Source organism: Budorcas taxicolor, chromosome 20, assembly GCF_023091745.1.
Source record: "Budorcas taxicolor isolate Tak-1 chromosome 20, Takin1.1, whole genome shotgun sequence".
NCBI lineage: Eukaryota > Metazoa > Chordata > Mammalia > Artiodactyla > Bovidae > Budorcas > Budorcas taxicolor.
The window spans coordinates 7819964-7843454 of NC_068929.1; the positions used below are offsets into that span (position 1 = coordinate 7819964).

Here is a 23491-nt window from a genome sequence, read left to right on the forward strand (position 1 = left end):
AAAAAAGATGTGTGCCTCTGATAGCACAAAATCAGGTTTGAATAGCCTGGGAAAAATAAGCACAGCTATGGTGCAGGGGGAGGGAGGAGAGGCCTGAAGTGGGAGAGCAGAGAAACATCTATACATGCCAAGCCCAGTTAGATTCTTCAGACACATCCTCTCACAAAATTTGCAGAATACTCCTTCAAGAGATGGACATCATCATCTAGGGAACTGAAGTCCAGAGTGAAGAAACTGGCCATGGGCCTGCAGCCAGCAAGGGGCAGGGACACAGACAGGGACACACACATGGCTTTCCTGCCATTGTATCACCTGCCTCTGAGATGCTACAGCGGTTAATTAAAAAAGATTGCTCCCCATATTCAGGAAACAGGGTCATTTAGGAGCGCCTTGCCTCCTTAGTACTGTTTAGTGTGACACCCCTGGGTAGGGGGTGGTCACCCTCAACTTGGCTGGCAACCCTGAAGGGCTGCCCATGAGGCTGTGGTTTTATTTGTGATTGCCAACTGGCCCCTACTCTGTGCTATGCTGTGCAGTGATGGGGAACTGTGGCTTACCAGCATCTGGAAAAGACTTGCTGGAAAGGCAGGCTTCCCTTTTTAATCCAAGAGCTTTTCAATGCTGACACATAGTAGGCATGCAATAAAAACTGGCTAAGCCAATGAATGCACATAAATGAAGTCTGGAAATAGGGGCAGCTTATTTGCGAAGATATTTGCAAAGCATCCCTGATTAATAATATTCACTTTACTAATGCACGAGTGTGTGCACTAGGTCACTTCAGTCGTGTCCGACTCTTTCTGACACTGTGGACTGCAGCCCGCCAGGCTCCTCTGTCCTTGGGATTCTCCAGGCAGGAAAACTGGAGTGGGTTGCCATGCCCTTCTCTAGAGGATCTTTCTGACCCTGGGATGAAACGTGAATTTCCTGCGACTCCTGCACTGTAGGAGGATTCTTTACCACTGAGCCACTGCATTACTAATAACAAATAATAATTAGTAATGGTTTTAGAAAAGGCAGAGGAACCAGAGATCAAATTTCGAACATCTGCTGGATCATCGAAAAAACAAGAGAGTTCCAGAAAAACATCTATTTCTGCTTGATGGACTATGCCAAAGCCTTTGACTGTGTGGATCACAATAAACTGTGGAAAATTCTGAAAGAGATGGGAATCTCAGACCACCTGACCTCTCTCTTGAGAAATCTGTATGCAGGTCAGGAAGCAACAGTTAGAACTGGACATGGAACAACAGACTGGTTCCAAATAGGAAAAGGAGTACGTCAAGGCTGTATATTGTCACCCTGCTTATTTAACTTCTATGCAGAGTACATCATGAGGAACGCTGGGCTGGAAGAAGCACAAGCTGGAATCAAGATTGCCAGGAGAAACATCAATAGCCTCAGATATGCAGATGACACCACCTTTATGGCAGAAAGTGAAGAGGAACTAAAAAGCCTCTTGATGAAAGTGAAAGAGGAGAGTGAAAAAGTTGGCTTAAAGCTCAACATTCAGAAAACGAAGATCATGGCATCTGGTCCCATCACTTCATGGGAAATAGATGGGAAAACAGTGGAAACAGTGTCAGACTTTAGTTTCTGGGGCTCCAAAATCACTGCAGATGGTGATTGCAGCCATGAAATTAAAAGACGCTTACTCCTTGGAAGAAAAGTTATGACCAACCTAGATAGCATATTCAAAAGCAAAAACATTACTTGGCCAACAAAGGTCTGTCTAGTCAAGCTATGGTTTTTCCAGTAGTCATGTATGGATATGAGAGTTGGACTGTGAAGAAAGCTGAGCGCTGAGGAATTAATGCGTTTGAACTGTGGTGTTGGAGAAGACTCTTGAGAGTCCCTTGGACTGCAAGGAGATCCAACCAGTCCATCCTAGAGGAGATCAGTCCTGGGTGTTCATTGGAAGGACTGTTGCTGAAGCTGAAACTCCAATACTTTGGCCACCTCATGCGAAGAGTTGACTCATTGGAAAAGACTCTGATGCTGGGAGGGATTGGGGGCAGGAGGAGAAGGGGACGACAGAGGATGAGATGGCTGGATGGCATCACCAACTTGATGGACATGAGTCTGAGTGAACTCCGGGAGTTGGTGATGGACAGGGAGGCCTGGCGTGCTGCGGTTCACGGGGTTGCAAAGATTGCAAAGAGTTGGACACAACTGAGCGACTGAACTGAACTGAACTGAATAACTATGAACGTTGGTTTGAGAGTTTACAGCTAACAAGCCTTCTCAGACACCTGGATTCATCTGTCCTTCAGAATAATTCTATGAAATCAGTGCACAACCCCCAAGTCACAGATGGAGAAGCTACAGAGCAGAAAGACACAGTGAACTGCTTGAGGTCACACAGCTAAGCGGTGGTGCAGCCAGTTCAGATATCTTAACCTAAATCCTCTTCTTTTCTCTTAAGACCCCTCTCTTAGGCAGCTTCAGAGTGTCACATGAACATGAAAAATCAGCCTGAGACCAGGCTAAGTTTCATATTCCATGAACAGGTGGAGTATGCTTTCTTTTTAAAAGCAGAGTGATTAATCAAGCTCAGCTGCAGAGTCTTTTTGGCACTGTATAAGTCTTGTCTTTACGCTATCCTTTTTTTCCTGGAAGAGGGCATGGCAGATCACTCCAGTATCCTGCCCTGGAGAATCTTGTGTACAGAGGAGCCTGGTGGGCTACAGACCATAGGGTCGCACAGAGTCAGACATGACTGAAGCGACTTAGCATGTACGCATCTTCTTTTCTTCTTCTCAGTTTTACTGGTGAAGACAATGTTGGAATACAGGGGAACATTCTCTTAAAAAGTATGTCCTGGTAATCCATCAACCAAACCCTGCCTGTGTGCACTCGTTGAGGCTTCTGCTGCGTTTTTGTCTGAGTGAGCACGCAGGCTCAGCGGCCCAGCCCACTGCGCGTTGCCCTGTGGTCTTCACCGCTCGGTCAGGAAGTTATTCATCCTCTGTCCTGACTTGCTTTTACCCACATAAGTGGAGCTCAAAGAGCTGAAGTGTCTCCCCAAGTGGTATTAATTTGAGGCAGGTATTATTAATTTGAAGCAGTAGTCTCGGGTTTAATGTTGCAAAGTCTAACCACAGACATTATCCCTGAGGACCAGACAGCCCTGGGGTTTAATACTGATGTTTCTTCATGCCAGCTGTGTGTCCCTAGCCAGAGACCTAGCCCAGTGAGTCGGAGTCACCATTTGCAGACCGACGGATGCAGCCTGCTGGGCCGGGGGGTTTTTGTAAATGAATGCTGCGTGTGAGCTGGACATGGGGGCACACCAGGTGCCCAACAAGGAAGGGCCCTTCCTTGCATTCTGCCCACAACGAATGCTATTCCGAGAATCATCTGGGAATAATTATCAGTATTTTATAAGACTGTATTTTTGGGTTAAGCATACATAACATGAAATTGATCGTTTCAACCATTTTAAGCATACAATTAAGTGGCATTGAGTACATTGCTGTGCAACCATCGCCACCCTCCATCTTCAGAGCCTCTTCATCATTCCACACTGAAGCTCTATGTCCCTTAAACATGACCTCCCCATTCCTCTCCTCCAGCCCTTGACAACCACCACTCTACTTTTTATCTCTATACATCTGACTGTTCTAGGGACCGCATGTAAATATCTGTCCTTTGTGTCTGGCTTATTTCACTTAGAATAATATCTTCAAGTTTCATCTATATTGTAGTGTGCACTGCAATTTCCTTCCTTCTTAGATCTGAATAATATTCCACCATGAGGCTGTGTTTTAAGGTTGGCCAAACTCCTCCCACTATCTAGGTCCCCACAGTGGCCAGAGCTGGGCTTTCTAGTAGAATTTTCTACGATGATAGAAATGTTCTGCATCTGCGGTGTCCCTTACAGTAGTCATCGGCCCTGGATTGCTATTAAGCGCTTGAAAGGGAGCTCCCGTACTGGAGGTGGAACCTTCACTGGATGGAGGAACTGAACTTTTAATTTTATTCAATTTTAATTAACTTAAATTTAAGTAGCCTCACATGACTAGTGGCTACCATATTGGATAGCACAGGGCTGGACTATAATACTCATTCTCCTCTTTTAGTCATATCTAGTTTTATTTCATTTTCTTTATTATCCCATCAGTGGTAACTGCAATCTGTATGATGGCTATTCACCAGGAGAGGCGAGCAAAGCCTGGGAGCTATTTGGCTCTAGGTCTCAGTGTGTTGGGGTTCACAGGCCACAAGCTGCTTCTAGCCAGGGAGCTGTCACCCTTGGCCCCACAGGCTTTGAAGCAGACACGGGCAGCATCCCAGACCCTCTGTGGGGACCCCAGGCTGCCTGTAGCAGCAGGACCAGAGGCATGCCAGGCAAGTCTGACCGCAGATGGTGTCCTTGGAGACTGGACGTCCATGCCCCGCCCCTCAGAGAATGAAAGGAAGCAGTGCCGAGAGTGAGGAGGACTGGAAACCCCGGAGGAAAGTGAGTCAGTCTCGGGGGTGGGAAGGGAGAGGGAGCCACGTCAAGCAGCCACATCACAAGGGAACGGGAGAACACTCCATCAGCAGTTTTCGGGACGCAGCTTGTGGTGGAGGGAGAGGAGACGGGCTGTCCAAGGAAAACATCGTGGAGGCTGGCGTGGAGGTCCACACGTGGTTTGTGTTAGCGGCAGACTGGACTTGGAGGGTTGCACTCCAGCACTGGGACAAAGGCCCCGAGTCCCAGGAGAGCCAGGGCAGGCAGTGTGCAAGGGCCCAGGTGACCGTCACAGGCAGCTGCAGGGTGGTGGGAAGCCATGTGGTTCTCGGGCCAGGACACGCTAAGACCAAAAGCAAATCAGCTCCCAGGCTTTGATCGCCTCTCCTTGCAAACAACTGTCTCACTGCAGTTACCATTGATGGTGCGTTGTTGATTGCCTCTGGGGATTCTGTCCCCTCGACGAGCTTGCTTTGCTCAATGTTGGCATGTCCTGGTCTCCACTGGAGCCCGCTGTCCGTCCTGTCTGTCCACGGCCCCACTTCTCTCCTTCTTACAGCCCCTTCTCAGTCAGGGCAGCATGTTCTCAGCCTGACCCCCTTACTGGGCGGCCCTCTGGCCCACCCCCTTACCCGTCACCTCCTGTCTGGTACATGGTAGGCCCTTGGGATATATATGTGCAAAGAATGGATGAATAATGGGTGAACAAATGAATGAAGAGCTGGTAAACTGGTTTGGTCAGCCACTGTCGAGAAATGGAGAAATTATTTTCCAGGTGGTGGCAACAGGCCTTGCTTTGGGCCTTAGATGCAATCAACCTATACAATCTTCCCTCTTTCTGTTTTCCAAATAAAGAATTGCAGTTGGCCCTCCATACCCTCGGGTCCCCTACTTGCAGACTCAACCAATGGTAGATCAAAAATATTTGAGGGAAAAAATCTTTCAGAAAGTTCCAGAAAAGCAAAACTTGATTCTACTCCAGCTGGCAATTATTTACATAGTTGCATTTATCTTTAGGTAAAAGCAAAAGCATTTACCTTTTATTTACATAGCATTTACACTGTGTTAGGTATAAGTAACCTAGAGATGGTTTAAAGCTATATAGGAGAATGTGTGTAGCTTATATGCAAATACACTATTTAATGGGCTTCCCAGGTGGCACTAGTGGTAAAGAACACACCAGCTAATACAGGAGACGCAGGTTTGATCTCTGGCTCAGGAAGATCCCCTGGAGCAGGAAATGACATCTCACTAGAGTGAGTATTCTTGCTTGGAAAATCTCATAGACAGAGGAGCCTGGTGGGCTACAGTCCATGGGGACCGCAGAGTCAGACACAACTTAGTGACTGAGTATGCAGGCACACTATTTAACACCAGGGACCTGGGCATCTTTGGATTTTTGTGTCCATTGGGGGGTGAGAGAGAGCGGTCCTGGAATCAATTCTCCCACAGATGCTGTGAGAAGAAAGGTAACTCTTACATGTCCTCAGCTCTACACCATCAATATGGCAGTGGTTTTCAGACACAAGGGAACAAATAAGCTGGTGTGTATAACACCCCAATTTCAGAAGATAATGTCTGGGGAAAGAAAGTGTGTCTGAGGAGCCAGCAAAGACAGTATCTGGGTAAAGATGCTTGGTGGAATCCCAGGCCAAGTGTTGGCTACGAGCTCTCTGGGAAGTCTTCCCAGCTGGGCAAGGCCTGCCTGCGGAGAGAGAGCTTCAGCTGTGCCCCTCCTACACCTGCTCCCAGAAAAGACGGGAAGAAACACTCCCTCCCCATGGCTTCCGTGGTGGAGCCTGGGGGCTTCCGGCAGTTCCCAGAGCTCATGAAGTATGTCAGGGGATGTCCTATCTCAACAGAAAGTGGAAACAAACAATGCTTGCCATGCGACATGGGACAGCCTCTCCCGTCTATGGGTCTCAGTTCCCTTCTCTGGGGAGAAACAAAAGGCTCAGACCAAGATGCGGCAGCCTGCCTTCAGCTCTGTGACACGCTACGTTTGGGAAACAGACCCCACTGAAAGCACCCGTACCCAGAAGCCGTCCCCGGAGTGCGGAGGGCTCCTGCTTACAGGGCACAAGCGGTCGGTGCTTCTCTCACCAGCCCCCTGCCTGGCAGGCTGACCAGCTGGCTCGTGCGCCATGGGAATTCTGCGAGATGCCAAGCTAACAGTCCTGCTCTCTCACGCTTCTCCATCTTTGCACACGTGGAGTCCTCTGTGTGGAATGACCTCCCCCACCCTGTCGGTGGGGCAACTCCTTACTCATAGTCAAGACTCTGCTCAGCTGCCACCTCCTCCAGGAAGCAAGCCCTGCCTGAGTTCCCTGGCTGGGACAGAGGACGCAGGGACAGGCAGTATCTGGAGTCTGGCTCAGCAAACCTCCATGAGGGAACCCTTGGTTCCAGGGATGACCACGACCCTCGGCCTTGAGGATGCAATGAACTCCCGGGAAAACTCAGAGGGCAAAGGTCGCAAGGCACAGGGTAGAAGAGTTCCATCACACACTCAGGGTCTGTCTGCGAGGGGCCGTGTCCTGCTCAGAGCAGCCCTCCGCAGGACAGATGCTACCTGAATCTCACAAGGAGGTGCCAAGTGGGCCTTCAAAGAGCAGCTCTCTTCCAAGGGCAGAACTCCATGAGGAGACAGACTCGAAGGCAATCCTGGGCCTCCAGGAGGTGTGGGTGCAGCGGTTAGGAGCACAGGGTTCAGACTCAGCCACCCCCAGGGCTGAATCCCACCCACACTACCTTCTAGGCATGTGATTCTTGCCTCTCTGAGCTTCCCTTCCCCCATCTGACTTCATGCGTGTAAGTGAGGACTTAATGTGCGCGTGTGTGCACTCAGTTGCTTCAGTCATGTCCCATGGACTGCAGCCCACCAGGCTCCTCTGTCCATGGGATTCTCCAGGCAAGAATACTGGAGTGTGTTGCCATGCCCTTCTCTAGGGGATCTTTCCGACTCAGGGTCCAACCTGCATCTCCCGCATTGCAGGCAGATTCTTTACCACTGAGCCACTGGGGAGGCCCGAGGACTATATGAAATGACGTCTAAGTCAGGCAGCTGGAATGTCTCAGTGAACAGCCACCAATACTGTGTCATTACATTGCTCAGTTCGTTCCGTTCAGCCGCTCAGTCATGTCCGACTCCTTGCAACCTCATGAACCGCAGCACGCCAGGCCTCCCCGTCCATCACCAACTCCCAGAGTCCACCCAAACCCATGTCCATTGAGTTGGTGATGCCATCCAACCATCTCATCCTCTGTTGTCCCCTCCTCCTCCTGCCCCCAATCCCTCCCAGCATCAGAGTCTTTTCCAGTGAGTCAGCTCTTCGCACCAGGTGGCCAAAGTATTGAAGTTTCAGCTTCAACATCAGCCCTTCCAATGAACACCCAGGACTGATCTCCTTTAGGATGGACTGGTTGGATCTACTTGCAGTCCAAGGGATTCTCAAGAGTCTTCTCCAACACCACAGCTCAAAAATTACATTGCTCAAAAAAAATTACATTGCTCAACCAACCACACCTCCTCAAAGCTCTGCCCCCGGGCTCTCCTGTCCCCACCCAATGCCCTGCTTGGAGGCCAGCTCTCTGTTACACTCTGCGAGATTCTCCAGAGTGGCTCAGACGAGGGCAGAAAGGGAGGTTCAGAGAGGTTGAGGGGCCTGCCCAAGGCCGCACAGCGGGTCAGACAGAGCACTGGGACAGCAAGGCCTTTCCGCTCCAAGCCCAGGGCTCTCCCGCTGACGCCCTCACACGAGTCACATGGCCAGATGTCAAGCAGCAGCAGCGGGCGTCTCCCGACAGTGACAGGGGGCCCTTCTTGCTGGGAACTGTGAGTCTCTTTTCCCACAGAGGAGCCTGAGTCATGCTCCTTCCTTCCACCCCGGAGGCCTCCGTGCAGGCCTTTTCCTCTGCCCGGGTGTCCTGCCCCCACCAGAGGGGGCATTTGCTGCTGCGTCACGCACAGGTTACCCCCTCTTCCCTGGCGGCAAGTCTCTGGCTTCTTCTGGGGCATCTTCTACTCCTCTTTCAGCCAGCATGCGTGGATGTGGTGGGATTCCTCCACTTCCTGGGCTGTTCCTGGCCAGACACCCCGGAAGAACCGCTAAGACTTGTGATGAAACCGCTGGGGCGTTCTGTCTTTCCCTGAAGTCACTGAGCTGAGTTGTTCGCTAAGCTGGGGGCTATGGCCACCACCGTACAGTCAACACCCAGAGCAGGCCGAGAACCAGAGGATGGCAGGTCCTCACTGCCACTGTGGCCCCTAGATCCAGGCAGACCCGAAGCCAAGCGCCCTCAGTCTTCTCAGCTCCATTTAGCTTATCAGCGTTCTTTTTGAATAATCCATACAGACTAGGCTTCTGTCCTCCATAACTAAAACACTTCTGACTAAAACAAGGTCTCACGGCCAGGAAGTGGCAGCGTTTGGGTCAAAGCCCAGGATCTTAACCACTCTATTAAACTGGCATCATCTCCTGCTCTAATCTTCAAGCCAGTTCCTAGCAGCAACCCACGCCCATCAATAATCCCAACAGCTGACATTTGCTGAGGGCTTGACAACCCAGAAACTGCTCTCGCACACATCATCACTTTTCTACGAAAAGGAATTGAGATATACATCACATACCATAAAATTCACCCTTTTAAAGTGTACAATTCAGTGGTTTTTAGTATATTTACAAGGTTGTGCAACAATCACCATTATCTAATTCCAGAACAATTTCATCACCCCCGAAAGACACCCAGTACCCATTAGCAGGCTCTCCTCCTCTCTCCCTGGCTCCTGGCAGCCACTAATCTGCTTTCTGTCTCTATGGATTTGCCTCTTCCGGACACACGCCATCACTTTTAACTCCAGAGAAGCCTTGTGAAGTAGTGACTCACGAGGGGCACACGGGGCAGCAGAGTGGACGAGACTGGACTCTGGTGCTGCTGCCCAGCTTCAAATCCAAGCTCTAATGCTTACCGGCTGTGTGACCTTGGGCAGACGCCTGAACCTTTCTGAGCCTGGGTTTCTTCATCTGTATGATTTGATAAGCTTGACATGAGGATTAAACAGGTCATTTCATCTCGAGGCTGAGGGGGCAACATCCCAGCAATGCCGGCTGTTTCTACTATTGCCACCCCCATGCTACTGATGAAGAAGTCACCATCGGGCACAGAGGGGTTAAGGGGAGTGCCCATGGCCACACAGCATAGGCGGCTGGGTCCCAAGTCTCCTGACCGAGTCCTCTGCTGTTTCCATTACGCCACACTGGCCGAGCTGCTCCTCCACGAAAGATCGACCGTCCCCTACACTCTGAGCCAAGCTGTGGGAGAAAGCCAAGGCTACTCCCAGCCAGGAGTGGGGGCGGGGTGGGTCATGAAATCACCGACTTCGGGGTGCTGAGGTCCCATGCGGGCGGGCCTCCCCTCCTGCCTGGTCCTTGGGATCAGCCCACTTTGGCGGGGGGGGTCCTGCCTTGACTTCTTCCAGTTTCCCCCAATCAGGTATGAGGTTGGAGGCAGGGCAGGCCCCTCTGGAATTTCAGGACTCTCCCACTCCAGCTGCCCATCTGGAACTCTTTAAAGCTCCCTTAAGCCCTGCTTCTAGACGACTTTGTTTTGGGAGTGGAGTCTCAGGCAGCTTTATGTCACAGTAAACCTCCAATTAATACCTATTATGGCGAGGCGGGGAGGAAACCTCACTTTTAAGTTCTGGGAGAAGTAAGAAAGTTGAGTTAGAGCAGGAAAGTGGAGGGAATACAGGCTCTGGGCCAGGGCGCCCTGGGATCCAACCCCGCCTCAAATGTTCCCTAATGATGTCACTTTGGCAGGTCCCATCTGGGCAGAGTGACAGCAGGTGACTGCTGCTTCCTGAGCCAGGCACCGCTCAGCGAACTGTCACGGGAGATGCGGGGAAAGTGCCTTCATTCTTAACACGAGGACGGGGAAACCGAGGCTCAGAAACAGAGCGGGACACCAAGCTGAGACTGAGACGGCAAAGCTGAGATGTGAGCCCAGGTCTGTCAAACCCCGGAAGTCAAGGTCAGAAGCCTTGAGCGCAGCTGCAACGGGCAAATTGATGACCCAGTCAAATCCCCACACACTGCCCGGCCCACGCTCCACCCTTCGGGCCACACACGGCAGGCTCGGGGGTGGACTCTGACCCCGGACACTGACACTCAGGGGCTCTCTCTCAGACACTGGAATCGGTACCCAAACTCCAGTGCCTGGACACGGGGAAGGGCACTTCACCTCAGGACTGAAGGGGCATGTGGGCCAGTGTGCCAGCGGAGGAAGCTGGTCCAGAGGGGTTGGCAGGAAAGGGAGCTTGTTTGGAGAGTTTCTGGCCTGGGGGCTTCTGGAGGGTCATTCTGTTGCTGGCTCCGGGACCCTGTGAAGCCAACTACACCCCTCGCTCTGGGTTCCATGGGGGCACACCTGCCTCCTCGCATCAATCCACCCCACTTCTGTCTGCCTCAGCTAGCTGGGAGGGTGTCTGTTCTGTGCACGCCATTATTCTCTAGGTGAGCGATCACCCACGTCACCCATCTCTGCCTCTCTGTTCCTTCTTGGATGCATCAGGCAGGTAAGAGGGTTCTGAAAGCAAAATACAGGTAGCACTCCCAACTCCCCCCAGTGCAGACCCTCAGTGCATTAAAAAAAAATCAATCTAACAACTTGCGAAACATTTACCCAGCCCCTATGCTTTAGAGATCTGCCATAATGGGTCTGCATAAATCACCCTTGTGTCTGGGAAAGAGGGTGTGGATCTCCATCAGTTTCACACAGGACTGAGGTTCAGCTCACGGTGTCTGGAGATGTTGGGCATTATAGCTGTCACCCTGCCTTTGCCCCAGGGTCAGCTCTACCCGACTCCCCCTCACCATGCCTGCGTCTTCTCCTTCCTTTATTTATTTGTTGGCTGTGTCACATGGTTTGTGGGATCTTAGTATCTTAGTTCCCCAGTCAGGGATTGAACTCACGGCCCCTGCAGTGGAAGCCTGGAGTCTTAATCACTGGACTGCCAGGGAAGCCCCTGCCAAGTCCATTTTAGATAGTATCTTAGCATCGTTAACACAGAGCCTCTTCGGGTACTGACATTCGGTACATGTTTGCTGTGGACCAGAAGAAAAGATCGGAGAAGGCAATGGCACCCCACTCCAGTACTCTTGCCTGGAAAACCCCATGGACGGAGGAGCCTGGTAGGCTGCAGTCCATGGGGTCGCGAAGAGTCAGACATGACTGAGCGACTTCACTTTCAATTTTCACTTTCATGCATTGGAGAAGGAAATGGCAACCCACTCCAGTGTTCTTGCCTGGAGAATCTCAGGGACGGTGGAGCCTGGTGGGCTGCCGTCTATGGGGTCGCACAGAGTCAGACACGACTGAAGTGACTTAGCAGCAGCAGCAGCAGCAGAAGAAAAATATTGTTTGTATATGATCCTGTTTGGTTTTATTGCATCACTGAGTTCATTACATTGTAAGTAGTTAGGTAACAGGGGTTAAGTGCTGGCCCGTGTGCAGTGACTCACGGCAGTTTGTAATGTCGACTGTTTGGTGATGCTGGGGAAAGTGGTTAAGAGCACATTAACATTGCTCCTCCCCCTTCAAAATATTGGCACACAGCCTCTGAAAATCTTCCATTTGACATTTTCAGAAACAGATCAGGTCTGTTTGACCAAGGATGCCTGTGGTTAATATCACCTGACCTTCAGAAGGAAGGGGGGCGGCAGAGAGGCAGGCTGGTGTGCGGAGGACGAGGGCTCTTCTGACGGCCCCACAGTGTCCCCTCTACCTCGGATCACAGCTGTCCTCGCCACGTCTCAGCCCCAGCCCCGTGACTGAGAGGCAGAGCAGGGGCTGGACAAGTCCACTGGCCATCACACTCCTCAGCCCTGTTGACTGGCTTAGAGATGGGCCTAGAAAACACTGTTGGCTGGCACTTCTGTGAAGTGACCTTTCACTCTTTCCTGCTGAGCATGAGCCCAGAGCATTTTGCAACCACATGAGACCTGAGATAAAGCCAATGCAAGGGAACTGGGAATCCAGAACGAGAGAGAGAAGCTGGACAAGAGGACACAGTGGAAAACCCTGGATCAAGCTGTGCCTGAAGCCTGCCAGTTTCCCTCTCCCAGGGCATTCTATTACAACAGTCCCCTAAATCCTCCTGTTTACTTAGGCCAGTTTGAGTTGGGTTTCTGTCATTTGCAACAAAAGCAGCCTAATTGGTACAAAGGAAAAGAAGACAGTCATCTCCACGAGCCCTCACACTGGCCTGTCAGGTAGGTGAGCCCCTCACCACGCGGCATGGAACACTTGTGGGTTCAGGAAGCCAAGCAAGTTACCATCTCCTCCGAAGGCCTGTGTTTCCTAAAGAAATTTGCTACATGATATCAGGCACTGTGACTTCTCATGGAGATACACTTGCTCTGATTTGCTGGCTGTTGGTGATGTCAGGATAATGCTACTGATCCATGGATTAGAGCTCTTTGGCCCTAGTGGGGAGGGGCTTACACGCAGCTGTCCACAGAGGCTCCCTACGAGACCGGTGGTGCTTGGTGTGGATATTAGTCCATCCCTTTGTTCCTCCGTTCATTCATTCATTCACAAACGCTGACTGGCTACATACAGTGTCCTTGAGTAAAACATGAAGGAGGGAGAGGATAAAGATGTGCTCCCTGCCCACAAGGGTCATGGATTAGGGTGGGACAGGAAGACAACTTCACCAGAGTCAGGACAAAGGGATACAGAGCTGGGCAGGGGGGGCGGGTTTAGGGGACGCAGCTCTCGCTGGCTGGGAAGTTAAGTCAGACCAGGCTTTCCAGGGGATGAGAGTCCTGAGGGTGGCGAGCCAGCAGGCCCTGGAGGGTGCAGGAGGCGTTTTGGGCGAGGACCGGCCTTAGGAAAGGGCAAGTGCAATGCCCTCAATACACAGCAGGCGTTTCAGGGGCTAAACATGGAGCCTGATGGGGAGAGGAGGCCAAGGTGAGGGAAGATTTGGGTCTGTCTTGAGAGCAGAATGGCCCCATAAAATCTGATCACACATAACTCACCAGCAAACACGATTACACAAGTTTAAGATCTGAACGCCCAAGCCAAACACAAACAATTTCCAGATTAGCCTCCATTCGAGAGCAGTCAACAGGAGACTTTCTTCTATTTAAAAGATACTGAATATCAAAGCAAAAGCAATACAGCCCATCACTTATATCCCCAAAGTGATGGACACCTTTTTTTTTTTTTTTTTTTTTCAATGTGGAATGCTCCACAAATTTGTGTTATCCCTACACAGGGGCCAAACTCATCTTCTCTACATCTTTTATAGTATATGAGCTGCTGAGGTGAGCAGATGGACATCGTTTTTAAGTCTAGGAAATAAATACTGTGCATCCGCTGTGGGTGAGGATCCAGGCTCTGAAGTCAAAGCGGAAAGTAGGTCCATATACACTCTTTCCTACCTGCAGCTCCCTGGAGACCCCACGTCCTTACCTGGAGATCGAAGAACTTGCTGTAGCGCCGGTAAATGGCCTCTGTGGAGCCACTGGACCACGTGACCCGGATGATGTAGACCTGCAGGGAGGAGTGGAGACGGCCGTTAACACAGAGGCAGCCTCTCCACCGCCAGGGCTCTAGAGCAAAGCACAGGGGTCAGAGGCAGGAAGGCCTGGGTTTGACTCTCAGCTCTGCCCCTGACCAGCTCTATGACTTGGGATAGGCTACTCGCCCTCTCTGAGACCCAGCTTCCTCCTCAGTAAAATGGGTGTGATACCCTCGCCTGTGAGAGCTGTGCAAAGCATCACAGGAAATCGAGTCTAGGAAAGCATAAGCACCCTGCTTATCTCAGGAGATGCTGTTATTTTCAGGACTTTTAACTCTCCACTCAATTCAGAGAGCCATCAGGCTGGCTATTTTGTCAGCATCACTCTTAAAGCTTGCATTTGTCCGAAGTCACAGTGACCTGTGGCTCTCAGCTCTCTCGAGTTTCCCATAAGCTTAGCCATTGTGTCATTTCCTCCAGCTAGGACCTGGGCTGAGTCACCGTTTCCCTCTATGTGCAGTTTCTCCATCTGTAAAGTGTGCTGATAACATCTGCTTTTGCTGCCTACCAGGATAGCGTGAGGCTCCAATAAAGCAGAAGATGGGAAACCACTCTACAAACCACAGGGCCATGCTTCTAATCTCTGTCACGAACTGAGGCACGACATCGACAGGCAAAACAAGTGACGACAGGTCAGAGGCCTCTGGCTGGGGACGCTGGTGGCCCTGGACCCCACCTGGGTACTCAAGGGATAAGGGATAAGCACATCCATTTCTGCTTTGCACAAATGATCTGTGTTACAGGGTGATTTTGACATGTAAAACACACATGTGTGAAAGCCATCTAGAAACAGAAATAAACCCGAGGGGCTGGGTGTTAATAGAGGCACAGGATTACACAGGCAAGGCTTCTGACTCCATGAGTAGAGAGTGAGCTGAGAGACAGCACATGCATCCGTTCAGTTCAGTTCAGTCCAGTCGCTCAGTCGTGTCCAACTCTTTGCGACCCCATGAATCGCAGCACGCCAGGCCTCCCTGTCCATCGCCATCTCCCGGAGTTCACTCAGACTCACGTCCATCGAGTCCGTGATGCCATCCAGCCATCTCATCCTCGGTCGTCCCCTTCTCCTCCTGCCCCCAATCCCTCCCAGCATAAGAGTCTTTTCCAATGAGTCAGCTCTTCGCATGAGGTGGCCAAAGTACTGGAGCTTCACCTTTAGCATCATTCCTTCCAAAGAAATCCCAGGACTGATCTCCTTCAGAACGGACTGGTTGGATCTCCTTGCAGTCCAAGGGACTCTCAAGAGTCTTCTCCAACACCACAGTTCAGAAGCAAGAATTCTTTGGCGCTCAGCTTTCTTCACAGCCCAACTCTCACATCCATACATGACCACAGGAAAAACCATAGCCTTGACTAGAATGACCTTAGTCGGCAAAGTAATGTCTCTGCTTTTGAATATGCTATCTAGGTTGGTCATCACTTTTCTTCCAAGGAGTAAGCGTCTTTTAGTTTCACGGCTGCAGTCACCATTTGCAGTGATTTTATAAATGAGGATAAATAGCATGTGGACAGTGAAAATCACTGCAGAGCTGACTGCAGCCATGAAACTAAAAGACACTCGCTCCTTGGAAGAAAAGCTATGACAATCCTGCTGCTGCTGCTAAGTCGCTTCAGTCGCGTCCAACTCTGTGCGACCCCATAGACGGCAGCCAACTAGGCTCCTCTGTCCCTGGGATTCTCCAGGCAAGAACACTGGAGTGGGTTGCCATTTCCTTCTCCAATGCATGAAGTAAAAAGTGAAAGTGAAGTCGCTCAGTCGTGCCCGACTCTTAGCGACCCCATGGACTACAGCCTACCAGGCTCCTGCATCCATGGGATTCTCCAGGCAAGAGTACTGGAGTGGGTTGCCACTGCCTTCTCCAATGCATGAAAGTGAAAAGTGAAAGTGAAGTCGCTCAGTTGTGCCTGACTCTTAGCGACCCCATGGACTGCAGCCTACCAGGCTCCTCCATCCATGGGATAACAATCCTAGACAGCATATTAAAAAGTAGAGACATCGCTTTGCTGACAACGGTCCATCTAGTCAAAGCTATGGTTTCTCCAGTAGTCTTGTACCAGTGTGAGAGTTGGACCATAGAGTCTGAGTGCTGAAGAACTGGTGCTTTTGAACTGTGATGCTGAAGCTGAAGCTCCAATACTTTGGTCACCTGATGTGCAGTGCTGACTCGCTGGAAAAGACCCTGATGTTGGGAAAGACTGAAGGCAAGAGGAGAAGGAGGCGACAGAGGATGAGACGGTTGGATGGCATCACCGATTCAATGGACAGGATTTTGAGCAAATGCCATGGGATAGTGAAGGACAGAGAAGCCTGGTGTGCTGCAGTCCATGAGCTTACAAACATTCAGACACAACTGAGTGACTGAACAACTACGGCAGACATCATTATTTCTTGCATTTATTTTTTTTTAATCGGAGCATAACTGCTTCACAATGTTGCGTTGGTTTCTGCCATACAACGTGAATCAGCTGTAAGTATACCTACATTCCCGCCCTCTTGAGCCTCCCTCCCACCCCCAAGTCTATGTCAGTGCAGAGTGCTGAGCTGAGCTCCCCGTGTTATGCAGCAGCTTCCCACTAGCTATGTTTACACACGGTAGCGTATACATGTCAATGCCACTCTCTCGATTCATCCCACCCTCTCCTTCCCCTGCTGTATCATTATTTTACTGTGTTGATAAACCTTTCTTTCAACCAGAGTGCCTGGACTTCTCTCCTGGGAACCTCCTCTCCCACCTCAACATAGTCCTTTAGACACCACGCTGGGTACCACTGTCCACGGCGGCTGGTTAAGGAGTGGTCACATGACCCATACCAGGCCAAGCACAGGCACGAAGAACGAGCCCTGGGACTTCTGCTCCAGCCCCGAGGAAAACAAGCTCTCTCTTCCCTGAGGTTGCTGTGCTGTTAGCTCACGACCTGGCGTTGCTGGGGGACCAGCTCATCATCACTTAGGAGGAATGTGCCTGAGAATGATGCTAGTATCAGATTTCGGATGACACAGTCTGACCCTTAGATCCAGCTTTGCATGTAGCTCAGTCTACTCCTGGTCTCTCCAGTTTCCTGAGCCAGTAAATCTTGGGCCACGCCCACACTCCGGGATTATTTTTGAAGCCAGTTTGAGTTGGGTTTTTGACACATGTAATTTAGTCCTGACTGGCATAGGAAGCGGGGCAGGAGAGCTTGCTGAAGCTTGAAGTCACTGTGGTGTGCCTTGAAGGGCACGCCGATCCAGAGTGCAGGAGAGGAAGGAAGAGACCGTGGGTGGTGGGCTACGATGGTGGGGCAAAGACCAGCTCAGGGAGCACGGGGGCCACGCCTGGCAGTGGTTTCCAAGGTGGTTTTAAACGAAGTCTCTTCCCAAATGAGTTCTTGCTAGGATACCTTCATTCAAAACAGGAAAAGGAGGAGCAGCTTTGGGCAGAGGGAGCCAGAGCCCACTGTAAACACCAGGGACTTATGGGAGAAGTTTCTCCTGGTGAGAAGAGATGAAAAATTGAAAGACAAATCAGGACAAGGTGGGAGGTGCCCTTGAATGCCCAACTCAGAGGTTCACCGGGGATGGCCTCTCCAAATCCAACATCTATTTCATTTCAGTGAAGCAAGGCAGGTAGGAAGGAACTGTTCCTAACTGGTTGGAACAGTTTCCCAACCCCCAGGGCCTCAGTTTCCTTATCTGTAAAATGGAGTCATCAAGCCCGTCTCACATAGACTTATGATGATTATCAGAGATAAAGCTCTGAGCTCCTTGCCTGGCAGAGAGGAAAGGTTCAAGAAATTTTAGCATCCTGCACTCTGATTCCCCAATGCCTACCCAGCCCCTGTTTTAGAAAGAAGTGATTTCATGATTTCACCACGGATTCATGTATCTTGGCCCTTTTCTCTCCCTTTTCTCTCCCTCTAGTCCTGGGTTGTTTATGGAGCCAAAGAACAGGTCACGGCATTCTTTGGGAGACAGAGTCACCCTGGAAAAGTGATTTTACAACAAAAAGAGTTGTTATCAAAGCCACCCCAATAGTCATTAGTGTTATGAAAAAGAAAACACCAATTCTACTTCACTAGAATGAAGTAGACAGTCGGATGGTCCGGACCCTACTCTTGGAGAGTGGGAAGATGGGCAATAAACCAGCTGATGAAGAACTATGTGTGTAATTTAAGTTACAGTCAGTGCTAGGAAGGACCCCAAAGCCTGCTGTGAGGCACGAGTGGTGGGGGTGGGCGTTCCTGCAATGGAAAGTCCCTCGGGAAGCAGACTCTGAACTGACACCTGAAAGATGAGGAACTGGTCTGGAGAAGAGCTGAGGAATGTGTATTCCACATAGGAAGAGAAGCGCAAACAACGATGTGCAGGCTGGAAAATGCTTGGCCTGTCTGAGGAACCAGAAGACCATTACGGCAGAACAGAGCTGGCGGGGAAGGGGCTGTTTCCAGGAGGGGCAGCGGCGGCATCACCGCAGGCTTATAAGCCAGGGCGAGGAACTTTATTCTGTTGAGGGTTTGAGAGATGCAGGGGTTGGGGGGAAAGCATGAGATATAATTTAATGTATGTTTAAAAATAAATACAGATATATATATAGATAGATAGATAAATATACCCATGTGCATACCTCTGGCTGTTGTGTAGAAAATGGTCTTGAAAAGGGGCAGGGAAACTAGTAAACGGGCTTCCCCACATCTGAAAGGGACCACGGAACCCAGTCAACCCAACGGTCCCACCTTCCAGATGGGTAAACTGAGGCCCAGAATACACCTTACCAAAAGCCCCCATCCTGGGGGATGTACAAGCAAAGTTTAGATGGCTATCTGTGAAGGACAATGCCAATGTGGATTAAAAAACAAGAAAAAAGAGATAACTGAAGATGTAAAAGCCAACACAGAGCACGCACCCACAAATGGAGAAAAACAATTCTGCTTACACAATTCATTCTTGACCTCTTGCTTACAGTTTTTAAAGTTCTGTCCCTATGGTTCAAGAACTCTGCAGCAGATCTAATTGGTTTACTGGAATCAACCTCTGAACACAATTTGATAGCTTCAATTTTTAGGCACAGATCTAACTTTTTAATAAGAATTGTCCCTCTGCAGGGCTTTGGCCTTGCCCAGGGCGTGGGGGCTGGTGAAGGAGCCCGTGTGCTGGGTTCTAATGCCAGCCCCGCTGTTGGCTGAAACTCACAAGGTATCGGTCTCTCTGGCCACAGCATCCTCCTCTCTAACATGGGCACAGGAAACCAACTTATGGTTCCCAAGGGGTAAGCAGAGGAGGGATAAACTGGGAGGTTAGGATTGACATATACACACTACTATATATAAACCAGATAACTAATGAGAGCCTACTGCATAGCACAGGGAACTCAATCCTCTGTAATATGGGAACAGAGTCTAAAACAGAGTGGATATACGGTAAGTACAACTGATCCACTTCGCTGTGTACCTGAAATTAACACAACAGTGTAAATCAAGTATATATAAAAATTAATTAAAAAACAAATAAAATGGAATGGGGATAGTAACTTCCCCCGAGGACTCACTATAATAACTGAGGTACATAGGGCCTTGTCCAGTGCCCGGCGCCCACGAGCTGTGTCTGGTGTTCCGGCTGACCTGGTGCCCCCTTCTCTCCTTTTGGTGACAGCCCCCAATTCCCCTTGAAGAGTCACTCCTCTCCCTTCCCTTGTCTTTGTAACAGAGAGTGTCGTGTTCCAAGCCTGGCTACCAGAGTACTATCGGTCCCTGGTTTCAACAATGGCTCAGGGATGGGCCCGTCACCCAAGCCAGGCTAATGAGACTCAATTCTGGACTTCTGATGGTACAGTCAGGAAAGAGACTGCTTTCCTCAATGCAGTGACTAACTGGGAGACCATCACACCGAGACTTAAGACGGAGAAAGTGCAGAAGCAAGCACAGCTCAGAGCAAGAGAGACGCGCCAAGTCCTATGATGTTGTTTGAATCCCTGGATCCAGCATCCTGGACATTACCTAGACACAGGCCCAAACTTTTCCTTTTCAAGTCAGTTTGAGTGAGTTTCTGTTACTTTCAACCAAAGCAATCCTAATACATCTAATCTTGGCTTTTAGATTATATCCCAAACACAGTTAATACTCAGTGGCCTGGCATTAAGAAATTAAAAGTAGCCTTTTTCATAGCAGCATTACTCAGAGCAGCCAAAAGGTAGAAACAACCCAAGTGTCCACTGATGGATGAATGGATAAGTAAATTGTGGTATATTCATACAATGGAATATTAGCCTTCAAAAAGGAAATTCTGCCATATGCTACAATATGGATGAAACTTGAGGACAGGAGGTGCTAAGTGAAATAAGCTGGTCACAAAAAGACACATGCTGTGTGATTCCACTCATAGTAGGTACTTAGAGTAGTTAAATTCCTAGAGACACAAAGGAGAATGGTGGTTGCCAGGGACTGGGGAAAGGCGAATGGAGAGTTAGTGTTTAATGGGTTATGGAGGTTCAGTTCCGGAGATGAAGAGAGTTGTGGAGATGAAGAGAGTTGTGGAGATGGAAGGTGGTGATCGTGAGTGCACTCAACACCCCTAAGCTGGACCCTTACAAATGCCTGAAATGGTAATGTTTATGGCATACATATTTTATCACAATTTAAATAAATAAATAAGCAGATATCCTTCAGAGATTTACACAGTACATGTCATACTCCCTGGAAACGACACTATAATTTTATAGTGTAGTCCTCAAAACATGTGTTGCATACCTGAAGAACTTTTATACCCAGAATATATTTTCAAAAACACAAAACCAGCTCAACTGTAAGGAAACAACCAATCTGATTACATGATAAAAAAAGACCTAAACACTTTACTGAAGAGGATATATGGATGGCAAGTAAGTGCATGAGAAGATGTCCAGCATCATTAGGCATTACAGAAAGGCAAATTAGAACCATGATGAGGTATCACCATACACCCACTCGAATGGCTGAGATAGGAGATGCTGACAAGAACGTGGGGCACCGAACTCTCAGACATTGCTGGTGGGAAAGCAAGGTGGCACAGCTACTCAGGAAAGATCCTTGATGGGTGCTGGACCACTGGGTGAATGGTGATTGGAGAAAGGGAGGGTCACACAGGCTGAAGATACTACCCCAGGAATTACTCTCCCCAGCAAAGGGGGAAAATATCCCTTTTCAGTGGAGAGATCTGGTGACCACAACTGTAATAGTGATCAAACCTAACGTCACCAATAAGAGGGATAATTAGACACTGAACGGTCCCTGAGGTGATACAATAGAAGTATACAGAACCTTCTGGCAAGTATTGATACCAAAATATTTAACCTGAACCTCAAGCCTCTTGACCCAAGTTTCAAATAGGAAATAGAGGAGGTAGAGAAACAAGCTAAATGACACCAAAAGGAAACAATCAGACAGATCCAGAAGATGGGATGGTTTACAAGCCCACTCACAGGGCAGAGTGTAAATGCTACCTCCTCCAGAAAGCCCTCCCTGACTGCTCCCACCCCATCAATGTTAGGTTGGGTCTCCGTGGCACATGTCTGCTTGGAACCCACTTCCTCATCACAAAGTCAAGCACATTTTACAGCAATTGCTGAGAGCAGGAACCATGACTGTCTTGTACACACACTGAATGCCCTGCACTGAGGTCAATGGAAAATCTATACTTTGTGGGAAAAAAAATGAGGAAGAAGACAGAGAAGCCAAGAGGTCCAGCCCTCTCTGGCCTGTCCTGCTTCAGCACAACCCTTCACCAGGAGCAGCTGGGACGCCCTTGCTCTGGGAATGAGGAAGCAGAGACTACAGTGGTGTCTGAGGGCCACCGAGGGCTTCCTCTCGCTCCCCACAGGAGGCTTTAAACTGGAATTAGCCACCATCAAAATCCCTTACACAATCTCAGCAGCAGAGTCTGCATGACTTACTAAGTCTAGACTCCCCAGGTCTGGGTTTCCCACAGGGATTCAGAGTCACCAGGGCCAGACATCCTGAGCTTCTACTTCCTCTGAGTCTGCAGGGAGATAAACTGGTGGTGAGGGGCAGGATGAGGTGGGGGCGATGAGTCATAACAGGGTGCTCGGGGTCGAGGTGGGCTTGGTCTCCCTCAAATCCTCGTGAGCTTGCAGGTCAGGCGAACACCTTCCACGCTGCTGTGTTGAGGGCTGGAGGTTCAGAAATGCAGTGACTTGCCTGAGGTCACAAGCTACTCTGTGTAGTGCAAGGACTCTGCCCTCCCGTTACTTCTAACCCCAACAGCCTTGCCACCCCGGGGAACCATGCCCTCACCCAGCAGCTGGGCCACAGCTGGACTGGCGAGGTGCCTGCTCACTTTCTATCTTAGAGCTCCTCCTTAGAGCCTGCTGGAGGCTTCTGAGTTCAGGACTTCAGAGGGCCTGGACTCACCCTCTGCCTCCATCTCAACTAGCTGCGTGGTCCTGGGATAGGGGCCTGACCTCTCTGCAACTCAGCTTCCTCCTCTGTAAAAACACGGGGATCATAATAGCATCAACCTCAGAGCTGGTGTGATGATTAATGGGAAAACGCACAGAGAATGCCTAGCATGGGCCCTGGCACAGGGTAAATGTTCCATGAACAGAAGCCGCCGTCGTCGTCATCCTCACTAAGGGCTAAACACAGGGACATGAAGCTGAGGGGACGTTGCCCCTGCTCTCCGTCTTGACAGGTGAGCCCCCCAGAGTCCCCTCTCCAGTCCCCATCTCCCCAGGCCCTGCCCCTTCCACTATCTTCTCTGGGCCCACGGCCGTGCAGAGGGACTGCCCCTCCAGGGCCTGGGCACGGGTCTCCCAGCTGCTGGATGAGCCAGGGCGCTGCCCCTCCCACCCCAACCCCTGGCCTCCGTCTTGGCGGAGGGGAGCCGTGTGTCTGTCGGGCCACCAGAAACATGTGAGCCTGCTTGGTGCTGGGGCTTCAGCGGCCCTGACCCTTCCTCTCTCCGGGCTGAGGACTGTCCCAGGGAGGCCCAGGGCAGTCTGACCCGCCAGGAGTCATCATGAAGAGGATGGAAACCCCACCTGCTCATAGATGCCATTAGGTGTCCTGAAGCCTGGGCCACAGGAACCCACCCTGTCCTGGGGCCTCCAGAGACCACTTTTCTTCAACTTAGACTGCTTCTGGGAGACGCCAAGAATCCATCCATGGACCCCCTACATGAGAAGTGCCCGCTCTCCCATCTCACAGGCAGGGATGGTGTCTCTCAGGAAGCTGAAATCAGACCTGAGGACGCTGGCTCTGAGAGGTCTCTGCTGCAGCCCGAGCCACCTCCAGTTTGCAACAGACGTCTGGTCTGCAGAGCAGGGTAAAGGAGGGAGACACAGAGGAGCCTTGCTCAGCTCCCACGCGCTCTCCAGATCCTGCCTCTGGGGCCGGCCCCCCGCCCAGGGCTACTGGGACACAGGACAGGGGATTGGCCTTCCAGTTAACTCCCCACTTGGCATGAAGAAGGTGCGTTT

At 50.4% G+C, this 23491-nt stretch overlaps 1 protein-coding gene across 1 annotated transcript in view; it reads right to left on the minus strand.

Annotated features, from left to right (window-relative positions):
- SH3PXD2B (SH3 and PX domains 2B) overlaps nt 1-23491 on the minus strand; it is a 117811-nt gene that overhangs the window by 69121 nt on the left and 25199 nt on the right. Inside the window, exon 2 of the mRNA XM_052659018.1 lies at nt 13934-14014. Within this exon, the coding sequence (XP_052514978.1) occupies nt 13934-14014 (81 nt within the window). The remainder of the gene's footprint in view (nt 1-13933; nt 14015-23491) is intronic.